We start from the raw sequence: 16,135 nt of genomic DNA, 5'->3' as shown, positions 1-16,135 counted from the left end.
TATTTCATAATCTTTAGGTTATAAAATTTATTAGTGTATTTTTTCAAATTATACATCAATATTATTTATATATACATATTTGAGTTACTTGTGGGTTGCCTTTTATTATTATTGAGGAATATTCTTTAATAGTATACTGAGGATCTCTAGGTCTGCAATACTTTCTTATTTGCACATCAATAAAGTTTTACTTTTATCTCACTCATTCAAGTTAATTCTTGAAGACATAAAATTTTAGAATGACAGCTGACCCCCTCTTGGCACACTGAAGACAGCAGCTTATTGTCTCTAGATCTTTTGCTGTTGATAAGAAATCATGTTCAGTTGAATTGTTGTTCCTATGTATGTAATTATTTTTACCCTTGCTAACTTTTAATATTTCCTCTTAATCTTGAAAAAAGTACATTATAAAAGTCTAGCAAAAACTGCCTAATAGACAAATATAATTATAGCTTCTATTAAAAATCACAAAACTTATGAAACAAAAAAAACTATAATGATCCAAGAACGATAGATGTAAGAAGAATCAACTTATTTTAATCACAATTTTTTAAATTTAAGATAAAATAAATCAACGCACTTTATCAAAAAATTGAATCAACATAAAAATCTTGGAAAGAAAAACAATAATTAAAATTTTAAAATAGATGGAATAAATGGTAACTTGGTGTCAGTCACATAATAAATGTACATTTTATTTATTTTTAAATTGAAGTACAGTCAATTGCAATGTGTCTATCTCTGGTGTACAGCACAATATTCCAGTCATGCATATACATGCATATATTCATTTTCACATAAATGTGCATTTTAAATATAGTTATGAAATGCCTAAAACATGGTGAAGAGAGAAAAAGAGAAGAAATCTGAAAGGGTAATTAAGAGCCATGAGATAGGTTAGTTGACTACAATGCTGTTAGAATAGAACTTCCAGAAGTTCTAGACACAGTGAAATGTAGAGAATGGAGAAAAGACAACAGTCAGAAATAATTGTTAAGAATTTACATTCTTTAATAATTTTTTAAATTTATCTATTCTGTTTTCTGAGTATATTTTTAATCTAAAGATTTATGTCATCTTCAGTTATGAAAAAATTTTCATTTTGCTTGGGTGTACAATTATCTTATGTATTACACTTATTAGACGGAAAGAATATAATTTAAGGACTTAGGTCTGTTTTCAATTCTGAAATGTTTATGGTGAAATCTCTTCAAATACTGTTTCATTTTCTCCATTCAGTTTTTGCTCTGGAAACTTTATTATGTCTAAGTGCAGCCTCTAATCTATTATTTGTGTCTTTAAACTCCACCTTCAAAATATTATTCCTTTGTCTGTCTGTATTACAGGACAAGTGGATTCTTAATGTGACCTTCCAAAGTTCTACTTCCCTCCTTGATTCTAGGTCTGGAAATTATCCTCTTTATTGATTTTTTAAAAATTATGTGGTTATATTTCTTATTTCAAAGGTCTGTCGTTGATCTCTTTTTCTACACTGATTGTGTTTTCCTGGCTTCTTTGTTTATTTTTCTTAATTTATTAACCATTTAGTAAACATTGTGCCTTTATTAATCTAATGGAACATCTTAACCATTCTTACTTATGTTAGAGTCTTTGGAAGATAATTTTATACATTTAATTTCATCTTGAATGAATTCAGGTTTCTGCTGTTGACCTTGTTTTTCAGCATGATATTTGTGTGTTTCCAAACTGTGTTTTTTAGGCTCACATTTTGAATGAAAGACTGTTTTTACTAGTATTTTTATTTCAGGTTGATCTTTCCACCTTTTCTTTCTTCCTGTCTTGTGGTTTGGAGTTTTTATGTTCTTCATCTGCTTCCATGAGCCCCTCTTACAGAATTAGGTCCCAAACAGTGTCTCAGGCGCTGGAGATCTAATGACAGAGCCAGCACATAGTGACTTCCTGACAGACACCTTATCCAGCGGCCCAATAGCTGTGTTGTTTTTCTATTTAGTTTTGACCTTGTTTTATGAACCCAACCCAAGCCCTTAGTTTCAGTCAATCATATTGGTACCCATATTCCAAAATTTGTCTTGACGCCGTAAAAGCTGAGTTCTAGGTATGATTTTTCTGATTTCATACTTGGAAAAAATCATGTTTTTGATTAATTTCTGATACATAGAAGAATTGTCTCATTTTAAACTCTGTTATGTATTTGGGGGTATGCATTTTGCATCTTATTTCCGTATGTTTGAAGTATAGGAGAACCTAAGGACTCATTTTGAGCATAAATATTCATTTTCTTCTTAATGAAATATAAACCTATAAGGTAAGTACAATGAAAAAACTGTTCAGCATCATTAAGCTTCAGTTTCTGGGAGAAAATAGAGATTAGTGAAAACTGGTAAATGATAGAAGATCTGCCACTATCTTCTCATTAGCTTCAGCTGACTATTGCTTACAATGAATTTTAAGAAAATAAAAATCTCCCATTTTTTAAAAGAAGACAGTGATCCCAATTTTTATGCAAAATCTACTAATTTTTAAAATTGATCAAAAGGTAAACATTTTAAATATCACTAAAAAACCAATTTTCAGATCAACATCACAGGGCTATGGTCAGGATTAGAGCCATGAATTACTGATTTGTGGCCTCTGGCATAAATTCTCATTCTGTATGAGCATATAATTTCTCTTTCCTTCTCTACCCCTCAGCTCTAAAATTTTTGTCCTAAGTGCAGTATTTTACTTACCTGTCAGAAGAACATGGGAAGCAATCAGACATGGATCTCGGAAGTCATCCTGCTGGGATTCCAGGTTGACCCAGAATTTGAACTTTTCCTCTTTGGGTTCTTCTTGCTCTTCTACAGTCTCACTTTGATGGGCAATGGGGTCATCCTGGGGCTCATCTGCCTGAACTCCAGGCTGCACACCCCCATGTACTTCTTCCTCTCCAACCTGGCCATTGTTGACATAGCCTATGCCTCAAGCACTGTCCCTAAGATGCTGGCAAATCTTATAATGAGGAAGAAAACCATCTCCTTTGCTCCGTGTATACTTCAGACTTTTCTGTATTTGGCATTTGCCATCACAGAGTGTACAAGTTTGGTGGTGATGTCCTACGATTGGTACGTGGCGATCTGCCACCCCCTACATTACACTGTCATCATGAACTGGAGAGTGTGCTTGGTCCTGGCTGCCACTTGCTGGATATTCAGCTTCCTCTTGGCTCTGGTCCATATTTCTCTCATTCTGAAGCTACCCTTTTGTGGACCACAAAAAATAAACCACTTTTTCTGTCAAATCATATCCGTATTCAAGTTGGCCTGTGCCGACACCAGGCTCAATCAAACTGTCCTCTTTGTGGGCTCTGTGTTCGTGTTAGTCGGGCCCCTCTGCTTGGTGCTGGTCTCCTACACACGCATCCTGATTGCCATCCTGAGGATCCAGGCAGGTGAGGGCCGCAGAAAGGCCTTCTCCACCTGCTCCCCCCACCTCTGCGTGGTCGGGCTCTTCTTTGGCAGTGCCATCGTCATGTACATGGCCCCCAAATCCAGCCATTCTCAAGAGCAAAGGAAGATTCTATCGTTGTTCTACAGTCTTTTCAACCCTATGCTGAATCCCCTGATCTACAGTTTGAGAAATGCAGAGGTGAAAGGTGTCTTGAGGAGATTTCTGGGGAAGAAGAAATGAGGGTGAGGGAAGGTGTGGAATATCCTGAGTGCGTGAGCCTGTCCTCATGATTCTGGGTCCTGACGTCCCTCTTTGAATTTATTAATTTAACAAACCCAGTACTGTTTATCTTTAGACTTCTTATAAAATGAGAAAAGAAATACTCTTCTGGTTTGAGCCATTGATAGCAACCCTGAGTTAAACATTATGAAACAAAAAATCGCAGTCTAATCCTAGTCATGAACACAGATGCAAATATCTTAAAGAAAATACTAGTAAAACAGGTCCATAAAAGTAAAATTAAATTATGATAAAGTTTTTATCCTGAAAATGCAGTAATTGTTTAACATTCAAACAATGAAAAAAAGTGTGTCACATTAGCAAATTAAAGGATACATATTAGTAGAGTGAAGAAATTTGACAAAATTCGACATCCATTCATGATAACACTCTTTACAATCTAAAGATTTACCCCCAATATAAATAAAATAATAACAAATTGACTTGATATATTTCATAATTATAATGGAATTTTACAAAATGCTACCATAAGCAATAGAACTTAAGTTTAAAGTGCTTAAAAATAAATCTAACAAAGGATGTACAAAACTATAAAGAGATAATTAGAAAAAATTATTGAGAAATTCTGGTAACTAAATACACAGACATATGATGTGAGATATGCCAGGTGCTTGGATTGGGAGACATAATATTACAAAGATTCAGTCTCTTCAAACTGATGAATATATTCAATGTAATTCTACTCAATATTCTGTGATATCTTAGAAGAATGTGTAGGTATCTGCAGGACTTGACAGGCTGATTCTAAATTGTAAATAGCAAAGGCTAGCCCAAGCACCATTAAAAAAGGATGAAATGCTAAGTGGGAGGATTTCACAACAAAATGTACCATGAAGTGCAAATAAGCAAAGCAGTGTGGTCTTCATCCAGGAATTGGCCAATAAACAAACTGAACAGAATACAAAGCACAGAAGCAGATTCTGTCATTCTAAACACTTGCTGTATGAGAGATATGGCACCGCAGATCCCTGGGAGAGGAAGGGATTTGCAGAAAATGGTTCTGGCAGAAATCAGTAAGCATGAATGCAGAAAGCTCATTCTTGATGTTCTCAAGGTCTAAATGTCAAAGGCAAAACTATAAAGCTTTAGAAGACTTTAAGGGGAAGGATTTTTAAATTAATATGCAAAATTATTAGCCAGCAGAGAAAACATTGATAAATTTGACTAGATTGGACTTAAGAAAGTCTATTAATAAAGAGCATTAAAAAAGACTGAAAAAGACGAGAATCCTCTTCTACTAGATCTTCTAAGTTATCAGATTTCAAACATCACCTCTTCAAAGAGAGCGTATTTCAGAGAGTCTCATTTGTCTTGATTAGGTGACTTTCTACCATATCACTCAAGCGTATCTTTTTCAGGGTATTATTAATCTGAAGTTATCTTTCTTTGTATTTCTTCATAACTTCTCAGTTTACTATCTCTAACACAGAAGATCACTGTATGCTTCCTCAGAGCTGTGTCCATAGCACTCAGAGCAGAACTAGGCACAGACAAGGCCCTCAGGGAATCTCTGTTGACAAACTGACCAACAGGCATCCCCAGGAAAGGGTAAACACACCCACCGTCTCCCACAGTCCTCTTGAAACCATGGAGCAGAGAAGTTAGAGGGGACACAGATACATTTTTATGGTCTTTTTAAAATTTGCACTTTACTCATAAAAACATCAAGGAATAGAGACTTTGAATAATTTACCCATGATCATTGAGACAGTGTATGAAAAGGTTAGAGCTAAAACACAGGCAGTCTAACTTCAGACCCTGTAATAATGCTATGCTTAACCCTGTGTGCAAGTGTAGTTCACATTAAGGATCCAATGATTCCAGACAAAACACAGACATGTCTCTCCTCCAACCTTAAGAGAGTCATCAAAGTCACCAAAGGAGGATAAAGGCAAGATAAGAGTTGAAAGAAAATGAGATATTTAATTCCCCAAACAGTTTACAAAATAAATTTAAATAATCAAAGCACCATGAAAAATATTGGGGGGGGGGTTGGGGGGTAGAAGGTGGCAATATGGTTGATGAACCATTTTCAGATATTTGGTCAGAGAATTTTTCTGACAGAACAATACTTAAAATTGATAAAGAAGCAAAGAAATGTTTCCTTTTTATCAGGAAAGAAAATGTTTTCCTGAACTGTTTTCTCTCAGTAAATTTCCCCCTGTATTCCATTTACCAAATAGGGACAAATGGCCATCTCTGAACTAGTTACTGAAAAAGAGGATGAAGCTGACAGCTTGATTTCGATCAGTTCCCTGTGAGTGAGGCCCCTTTCTCTGATAACTTTACCACTTAATACCTGGAGGAAATCAGTAGTAGGTCAGCAAAGAAGGGGCTAATTACTATATATATATAGTGTGGCAGACAACCCATATATATAGTGGGTTTTCTGCCCTATAAAATATATTATAGGGCAGAAAACCCACAATATCTGCCAAATGGCTTAAGTTCTGAAGCAAATCTTCTTAAATCTTGAGAATGAAATTGAAGTGTGCTAATTTTCTCATCCTTCAGTTCTAGGGGTCTAGCTGATACTGTCTCAAAATAATGCATTATGTTTAAAACCTAATGGCTACAACCTCTAAATACAATGAAAAATTATATCAAGGAACTTGCATTAAGAATTTATTCAGTTAAAAAGGATTCTGAAGTAGATAAAGTATTTAAGTATACTAAATATATTTAGTACATAGTAGATACTTTTCCTTCTGCTACATAGAAATGCTTATATATGTACACCTGTATATACATAAAAATAGCATGAGGAATATGAATCAATTTTTATAAAAAATATTTATCATTATCTATTTATCTTTTTAGCCTTATAGTTCTCTGAGTGCAAAGAGGTATGTAGGGTTCCACTAACCAAGTGTGTGGGCGATATGGGTGTAATTTGCTGGATTGCTTAACTTAATTTCATGCTGAGGAAATATTCCCTTTACACAAAAAATAACAGCTAAAATACTTTCCTAAAATATCCTGTGATTACGTTTTTGTTAAATAATTTGTCTATCTGTCCTATTAGCCTGGAACCTGTATATATTCATGAAGAAATCTCTGGAATATTAATCATAAGAAGCAGTTCAGGTGATTCAATTTGGAATACTTTTAGATTTTTTCCTTACTATTTTTTAGAATTGCTTTATTTTGTATTACCGAGCTTACGCCCTTTTTACAATGAAAACATTCCATTATTTCCCTAAAAGTGGGTGGAGAGAGAGGATGGTAAAGAACGGAGGAGACTTTAAAGAAGGTACCATGAGTGCAGCTCTCCTGTTTAGCCCTAGGATGTGAGTCAGAGGACTGCAGATTTTGTCTCTTGACCAGTGGGATCCCTTTTAAAGGCTTACAGCTGCAAGTAATAAAGGTGGTGTTAACTGATTGCCTACTTTTCCCCTCTGCTTGGATTCTTTGTGCCTGTGGATAAGGCTTTCTCCACCTTTCAAACCTCCTCAGCCACGTCAGTGATATATCCATCTCTTCTTTCTGGACTGGTTGCTTTCTAGCTATCCCATCTGCCTTTACCCTGCCTTGCGCTCCTTAGCATGTTAATCTCATATCTTTCTCTTTCTTGGTTTACTCCCTTGTTTTGGTGGAACACATCCTACAATAGCTTCCTATAGTTAAAAAGGTGTACTGTGACAGAAGTTACAGTAAAAAGAGTCATCAACATTTCTAATTTCTTATCATTGTTTATAACATTTATCTTTTTCAGAAATGACATTGAAATTCTATGTGCTAAGGGAACTTTAAAAAAAATAAGAAAAGACTCAATTCTGTGTAGGAAGAATTTCTGTCTCAGAGATGGCAAAATATTAAAATGATATTTAGGTGCAGCTGTAGGTATTTGTGATCTGCAAACTCTCTTATCTCTAAATTGAATTTCATTTAATAATTGTCCATCATTAATGATGGAGCCAAATGTGCTTTGTAATATTCTTACTAAATATAAAATATTGATCAATATAAATGTTAAGTAGACTCAAGAAGTCTAAGACTTTCCAGAGTAAATGGTTTTGTTCTAGCCAATTCAAAGATTAAAAGCAAAAAAAAAAAAAAAAATGGAGAGGGATCGTGACACCCCTTTGTATCTACAAAGCTGTGTTAATTGTCACCATATTATCATCATCAAAAGAAATAAAAGTGGTAATTATGAATGAACTTTTACCAAATTGTTATCCTTTGTTCTATCTGATTATTGGTGAGTAAAACTTATTTTTCTATAATAATCAAGTTTTGTTTGTAAAATACAAGAAATATGAACAATAAAAATATTAAAAAGTAAAAAAAAAAATTAAGCACAGCCTTGAAGGATGCTCTGAATGCTTTTAGTCTACCACAGAAGGGAGTCCAACTTGGTTTTAGATAGTTGAATGGTCACCATGAGTGCTTTGAAGGATTGGCATTATGTTTGGAGTCAAATGGGTAATTCCTTGAAATAAGGAATAAGAATTTCAAGAGTGGGAGTATTGGGGAGCAGAGTGAAATAGAGAATGTGTGTTGTAGAGTAGGAAGGTAAGTGGAGTGAGGCTCTATTGGACACATAGATTACAAAGAGAAAATAACTAACCATGATTTACCTCATCTTAAAATGCTTATTCTGCTCTCCAATACATTAAATATATCCTTTTATCTAGATGAGCTCCTTCCAACACAGTTTAAGAACTAAGACTCTCTAGAGCACTAGATTGAGATGGACTCTTAAAAAGTTAGAACTAAAAGGACTTTCCAATCATCAAACATTATCACTTAGTGCACAAGATAGAGACAGGAAGACAGATCAAGAGAAAGATGTTCATTTCAACTGTAGGGCTTAACCCACAATGAAGAAAAATATAGCTCTTACATCTAATGATGTTTGAAAAGGAGAGCAAACTAAAACAAGGTGAGGTGTATCTAAACTGCCAAATCAAAAGTATCTGAAAGTGAAAAATGGGTGGTGATTATTTGGCAACAACATTTTCTCCACTGGGAGATACCTGTTTTCCTGAGATGATGTCTTAACAGGGTCCATGGGGCCCCTCCCATGACAGATCAAGAAATATGGCCTCTCCTCTACAAACAGGAGAATTTAGAGAATAGAGCCAAGTTAAGACTGATAAAAATAAGTATTGAGAGAAGTTAATATATGACACAGTCTTGAATTTTCTATTTTCTGTTTCAAGGGCTTATATAGTTTAAAGACATCCTGGCCTTACCCAATCTCAAGCAAACACAAACACACACACAAATCCCCCCAAAATGTACACACTATTCCCATGGGATACTGAAAGACCTAAAGGAATAAGCATGTGAGATGCACCCATTGGTTCACCTACAGATAGGAAAGCAGCAAACACTTTAAATCTCTCTGGGGAGGATGTGAGCAGAGGTGATAACACATGGTTCTGTCCTCTGAGTCACTATTTGTGTCTGCAGGGAGGAGGTTGGGTTCAAGTGATGCAGAAGAAGCCCTCACTTGCCGAAGCAAGTCCATCACAAGTTCTGTGCTGAGAGCTGTGTGTCTGGGCTTCATCTCTGATGAGGCCCCCGTGGAGAAGCATCAGCCCCAGTCCTCCATCTGCGTGAGGCTTCTCCTCAGACCCAGGCCATGTTGAGAAGAACACTGATTCTACCACTGTGAGTAAGAGGGTTCATTAGTCCCTAGAAGGGTTTGCAGGTGGAAACAGGAAAGGGGGAGTGAATGAAACCACTGGCCCCAGGTACTAGGGACTTAAAGCCTCCCCTATGTCCTAAGCTTATCTTCAGACTATGATCCTGAGGGTATTTCTAGGAACCTCTACCTATCGTGACCTTCATGCCTCTGATCCTCCAGGATCCTCGTCCGTGTCCCCTTCATCATCCTCCTGTGTCAGCTCTTGGCTTTGTCATGACTGTATCAGAGAAGAGGAGTCAGCTATCCACCCACATAGGACAGGGTCTGGCTAAAGGGCTACAAAGAACTTCAGGGACCACATGGCCCAGGTGCCTCATCTACAGATAAAAAATGGTGAAGACAGAGGTAAGAGGTTTGCTTCCCCAGCATCTGTTGGCATACAAACTCTCCTTTTGTTTTTTATTTGAGCAGAGGAATATTATGATTCTGTAACATGCTTCCTTATGATACTGGATCCAGAATTTATTCTCCAATGATGGCTTTCCAATCTCTAATAATACATCTTAAAACACTTAGTAAGTTGCTTATGTAAGTTAACTCATTTGACTTTTCAAATGTCCCATGAGGTAAGGCTTATTATCCACTGCAGTTTGTAGCTGGGGTGGGGGAGACAACTGAGGAATGGAGAGACACAGAGAAGTCACGAAACCAGCCTGCACCAAAGCCAGGGTTTGAACCCAGGAAGTCGGGATCAGATTCCATGTTTCTTAATTTTTCACACAATGCTATATATGAGGATCAAGCTGAGTATTGAAGTAACTAATGGAGGTGGAGAACAATTTCTGAGTAAGTGTGAAAACTGGACAAATCTGTACTCCCCCAGCGTTTTGACTTTGACAGCCCCAGGGTTCTCTCTCTGAGTGACAGTAGAAAGTTTTAATTTAGGTCAGTGCGAAATATCCTCAACATGGCTCCTTTCTTCTCGTAAGACTTACTTTCTTTCATGTTGATATGTTTGGCATAACAGAATGGCCATTTAAATATTAAAACCTATATTTTCTTCTTCAATCCAAGAGGATTGAGGTCACTTTAAAGGACTCTTCTATTTCTTAACATTCATTTTTAAAGTTAATTTTAAGAATCAGTATATAAAAACATTAATAGAAATGAGAGTAAAGTGATGTCTTTTCTATTTAAGCTCAAAAATAACCAAAAAGAGACAAGATAAATGTGAAAGAGTTTACAATACCATGATTTTGTTCAATCTCTAATCCCAGTGATTTATGTTCTTCCTGGAATTGTGGTCCCTTTAGTACAATTAGTAAGAACTAACATTTATTTAACTCCGACTGTGTTCCAGTTTAGTGATATTTATTCTTCACTTTAGCCTTTTAGACTCTATTGTAACCATTTTCCAGATAAAAAGAATGAGGGTGAGACTCAGTGACTCAAGTTCACATGGTTCACCTGCCCAGTTGAGATGGGAGTGATGCCCTGACCAGCACTGTTGACCCTGCAGTTTTAATCCTTCTTCAAGGATCTTGTTCTTTTCAGTCCCTGCTCATTTTCCTGCTGTGGGAAAGCGGAGCAGTATGTCCATGAAACGTTTCCTCTCACTCTGTGCACTGACGACCTTTCTTTAAGGTGTAGCAGGGTGGACACTTAAAGACCTCTTCATTACAGGTGTTTGTCTCTTCATTGTATCTGTCACAGGCTTTTTCTCAGGTGAAAAAAAAGAATCTATCTTCTTGAACTGCGAAATTCAAATATAAAGCCATGCCAATATTTAAAAGGAGAAACATGCTTTCACCTCATGCTGTATTTTTCTGCTACCTTCATTGTCAAAAATGAGCTGATCCATATGATTGTGCATTGATAGCCACCACTGTAGAGCTGTCTCCTCATGACCTTCCTACCAACCTGTCAAAAGTGCAGGTGACATCCGGGGTTACCTATGGTTTGTCTGGAGTTCACACCTGATGAAAGGAGTCAACCCACTTGGCACTGTATTTGCTTCCTTATTTATTGCTGCCATTTGGAAATAGGTTTTTCTTGGCTAATGGTTTCTTTCAAAATTTCTTACCAAAAATCTTACATAAATTCACGAGTGTTTGGATTTTGAACTTTGATTAGTCAAATGATTCTAGGCATTTGGTAAAGGAAGGCTAATGTTGTGCATGTGGTACAGCTGAAGCATCCACATGCTTGCTATCCTAGATCCCTGCACCGGGTGCAGTAGGAACACAGGTGCTCACATCACCGCTGAGCACCCTGGGCTCTTCCTTGGCTGCTGTCCCAGGATCCATCGCAGGCTCACGCAGGCCTCCTTGGCCCAGGTCCCAACTCAGTCTGCTTGTCTTTCCCCTTCCAGCTCTCACCCACACTTCCCCTCCTGGAGGTCTCCTATGACTCCTTCAAACACTCTCCTTGAAAAGAAATTTAGTCTTTCCACTTCCTCTGTCTTTATAGCTCTAAAGAAATGCTAAGGAGACTTTTCCTGAATTAATTTTCTAATTTTCTGTTATTTTATTCTTTGCTTCCTTAATGACAGAATGTGCTTATTCAAAATGAGACTTAAAAATTCACAAAATATCCATCCCCTTGACATCCCAGGGATTAAGAACTCTCTAAGCCAACCTTTCAGCTTGCTTCAGAGGGACTAATTAACATAATACTTGGTGTATCCCCAAAGTGCCATATTCCATTCTGTCATTGGATTTGTATTGTCCAGAAAAGTGGACAATTTCCCATTTTGTATCTGCTCTTTGGATCAATCCAGTCAGCAGTATGTATCCATTAATTTTGTTCTGTTTACATGAATTTATACATAAATCAATTAATAAGAATGACTAAAAGTATACCTGTCAGCTCAAATAAAATCAATTCAGTAACATTTCAGTGACTTGGTAAGATATTTTACTGAGTACAATTTGCTGACATTTTGGGAGCTCCAGTCAAGTGTTCACTCAAGACCTTGGAACTTAGTGTAAGAGGCCACCTGCTTGTAAGAGGAACACCAAGTCCACGTAGGCATAGACACAGATGTGCACGTGCAGGAGGGCAAACGCCTCTGAAATGTGCAGTCTCATGGCACTCTGATCAGGTGTGTCTACCCGTGAGCACACTGGTAACCCCAGGAATATAAATAAAGGGAATTCACAGAGGCAAATGCTGGCTTGTGTCACTGGGGTGGTATCTGGGGAAAGAGGAAGTTTTCGTGAGCTGACCTTGGATACGTGATCCCTCTATCAAACAGGCTGATTCTAAGTGTCTTATTCTAAGTAATTGATGCAAAGATTTCTGGACTAGATGACAGTCAAATTCCTTGTCACTTCTGACTCTGAATTTATAGGTACTTGTTTTATTATTTTCAGTGTTTTGGTTTTTTAACCTGAAATCCCCAGAAGCTACTTTATAGGTAAGAAAAGTGAAGGGCACTGAGAGGTACTTGTCTGCATGACAAAGGTCACGTTGACCTGTGCAGCATCAGAGCTTGGCTTTGCTTGTCCTCCTCCTCACATTTTGGTGAATGTTGCACTGATTTTCAACCTGATTTAAGATCTTTTTTTCTCATTAGGCAACAGAAAATCTTGATCTTTTTCTCTATTTGGACAGAAAAAATTTCTAAAGAAAAACGAGATTGAGGTTTTTAATTTCCCCTTTCCTGTCAAAAGTTAACTATTGTCATAGTGCGATCACTTATTTCTCCCATTTGAAACTCTAAGAAAATCTACTTAAACTTGAGATTTCTGTTAAACTTGGTATTACTCAGGACTGAGCAAGAATAACATGCAACTTTAGTTCTATTTTACATACTGGATTTTTCCAAAATGGAAATGTCTTATTTTCCCCCTGCACAAGGCATAGTGTTTATTAAAAAGCAAACAAACAATAAGCTAACGATGTACACAAAAGGAAGACCCTGCGTAATCCTGCTCTCGGAGTTAATCAGTATAAGCACTTTGATGCTTAACTTACAGGATTTTCTCACATATTTGTAAATAGGCCCCCAGACACAAGTATAGATGTGTTTATATTGTAAAATATAAATTGAAACATATTATATACACACTCTTTGACTTACGTATAACATTTTTCATTTCACCATATAAAGACCCATATTATCCTTTTAAATGGTGATGCATAATATTCCATGTTCTAAAAACTAGCCGGATATTTTATCCATCTCCAATTCATAAGCTGTATATCAATTCCAAACTTTCAAAAGTATAGCAGGATCACAATGAATATTTACAACCTCTTGGTCATTATGGTTTGGATACATTGGATTTTTTTCTGTTCCCAAGACTCACCAAGTCCCTCCTGCCCAGGACTCCGTCTCTTCTGTTCTCCTGTGCACGGAGCAGCCTGGTTTGGCTGCTGTTAGGGTGGACTCCCCTTCATCGTTCAGATTTCACCCTTGTGTCTCCTATTTAGGGAGACTTTTCCTGACAGTCCCATCTAAAGGAGCCCCTTCAAACCAGGTCAGTTTCCCTCATTTATTTTTCTGTTTGTTTCCTCCACACTACTTTTTGATGTGAACAAGTATATTATTATTTATTTTTACACCTGGTATTTTACAGGTATAATTAAGCATAACTTCATCTTGCTCCAAGTCTGAAAAAATATATTGAGAAATAGACGCAGAAATCAGGTAGAAGTTAAAAGTATATTTTATTAGTGAGGCTTATTGAGAAAATATGGTTTCTCTCGTTAACAAAATTTAAAACAAATCCCAACCATTAGCCGACCCCACCCCCAAATGGGACAGAACATACTCCTGTAGGATTTAACCTGAAGGGTAGAAATGTATATGACAAAAAAGGAGAGCAGAGAAGGGGCATCTGGCATCCTCAGCTCCTTGTTCCTGTCTCACAAGTCATATAAGTCAGAGGAAAGAGAGGGGCAGGTAACACAAGGTGATTCCATCCAGGTTAGAGAGGTTTCTCCACTAAATGGACATGTGAGGTTAGAGGAGGATATATCACCCTGCTCTTCATTGTCTCCTGGTGGAATATTCCACCTCATCCACTGCTCTTCCTTCAGAGCTTAGATCGGAGGCTGGAACAGGTGTTGCACTCAAGGAATATGTGTTAAGGAATTGTTGATACATAAATTCAAATGGTATAAAATTATTCACATATTGATTTAGCAAAAGCTAAAATTGGTACTACGCAGTATTGGTGATATTGTGGTACAGAGGCGTAATTCTTATACCCTGTCAGAGGGAGAAATTGGTACCAATATTCTACACTGAGGTTGGTAACAGGTATCAAAAGTTTTGACAGGTATCTATCTTTAGTATCGGCCGTATCACTTTTAGAACATGTCCTAAAACAATAACCATGCGTATAGATAGCACTTCAGTTTAAAAGGTTATTATTGTCAGTGCTACTAAACATAAAGGAAATAAGAATTTCCAACAATAGGAAATTAAATAAATTGAGATATAATAGAATATTTTGCTAATTTAAAATAAGATCTGTAAAGTATTGATTTAATATATAAAAATCATTATCATATATTAAATGAAAGTGGTAGGTTTAAGACACTATAATAAAATCCCAATTTTAAAATATGAATTAGGGATCTAAAGTTTTCTGAAAGAAAACACCAAAATTGTTTCTTAAATATTCTTTTGAATTTGAAACTTTAACCTAATTAAAACATGATAGTTCAGGTTGTTTCTGGGAAAAAAAAACATAAGGAAAGTTAGAGACAGCACCTGGTTACGTGGTTTCTCCAAGTGATGTGATGTTTCCATCCATCCCTTTCATGACCAGTCCCCCTCTGGATAGTCTCAGGCACCTCCTAGGAGGACCTCCCAAGGGAGAACTAACCAACTGATGCTCTAGTTGATCTCACTCCCTGTAACCTCCTCACAAGCCATCAGGACAGCAGTAGGTGGTCAGCTGGAAACAGGCGATAAGGAAGGACTTCAGGGAATTTGATGGCATTGGGAGATGTCATAGCTGGGAAGATGTCATGATGACAAAAGATGCTGTCACAGCAGAACATATGATTAGCTGTGAGATTTGTCTCTATATAAAATTAAAAAGACAGAAAACCCTCAAACCAAAAAAAAAAAAAATTAGAGTATGGTTGTCATCTTTAAATATATCCACTCTTAATGTAAATTCATTTTCCCCGTTTGAATTGCAATCTTGAAAAGGCTGCAGAAATATTATGATATTTAACTGCATTTAAGACAAGTATACCCATGTGTTCCACGCATATAGCCAAGAATTCTTTCATTTATGCCTAAACTTCAGTATCCAGTGCTGATGAAGAAGCAAATAAAACTCTCAGGATAAAACTACAACATCGGAGATGCAAATGAGGCACCAGAATACATTACAAGGGAGTGTTAGTCAGCTTCTGAAAATAAGGGGCTTACAAAGTTATAAATCCACTGCAAAATTGAGAAGTTATTTCGAAGAGAATTTCAAAACTCCAATAAATGGGTAGAAAAGCATGTGAGAAATTGAGTGGGTACATAAGCAACATATAAAGAACAGAGGATCCTCATCACTTCATATCTTGGACCAAGAAGTCAAGCAAGCCTAGAAAATGACACTACCTCCTACTGCATGTGGTTTGTCAAGGTCATCCCTCTTCTAACTACATTAAAAATCAAGACTAATACTCTTTTTTTACTGAAGTGTAGTCAGTTACAATGTGTCGATTTCTGGTATCCAAGCACAATGTCCCAAGGTCTAATACTCTTGAAGGGAAACCAAGAAACTTGATTTCTTCCAAACAACTTAAGTGTGCACATGTGTGTATGCTATTAGGTAGACTATATAGTAATAAATCCTATAATGTTAT

At 36.6% G+C, this 16,135-nt stretch overlaps 2 protein-coding genes across 2 annotated transcripts in view; both read left to right on the top strand.

Moving 5' to 3' along the window:
- The window catches only part of LOC105071588 (olfactory receptor 2A2-like), a 92,819-nt gene that overhangs the window by 67,282 nt on the left and 9,402 nt on the right, over window positions 1-16,135 (top strand). Inside the window, exons 4-5 of the mRNA XM_045516007.2 lie at window positions 9,130-9,330; window positions 9,527-9,712. The gene's annotated coding sequence lies outside the window, so the exon portion shown is untranslated. The remainder of the gene's footprint in view (window positions 1-9,129; window positions 9,331-9,526; window positions 9,713-16,135) is intronic.
- Window positions 2,725-3,651, top strand: OR2A12 (olfactory receptor family 2 subfamily A member 12). The gene has a single exon (XM_010954120.1). The coding sequence runs from the start codon at window positions 2,725-2,727 to the stop codon at window positions 3,649-3,651; it is 927 nt and encodes a 308-aa protein (XP_010952422.1).

The sequence above is a fragment of the Camelus bactrianus genome, chromosome 7 (assembly GCF_048773025.1).
Source record: "Camelus bactrianus isolate YW-2024 breed Bactrian camel chromosome 7, ASM4877302v1, whole genome shotgun sequence".
Taxonomy (NCBI): domain Eukaryota; kingdom Metazoa; phylum Chordata; class Mammalia; order Artiodactyla; family Camelidae; genus Camelus; species Camelus bactrianus.
Note: the sequence above shows the minus strand (reverse complement) of the source record. Positions and strands in the feature narration are given on the sequence as shown.

Bases quoted from the DNA above. Each gene is read 5' to 3' on its own strand.
- OR2A12 (XM_010954120.1), top strand. From the start codon at position 2,725: ATGGGAAGCAATCAGACATGGATCTCGGAAGTCATCCTGCTGGGATTC.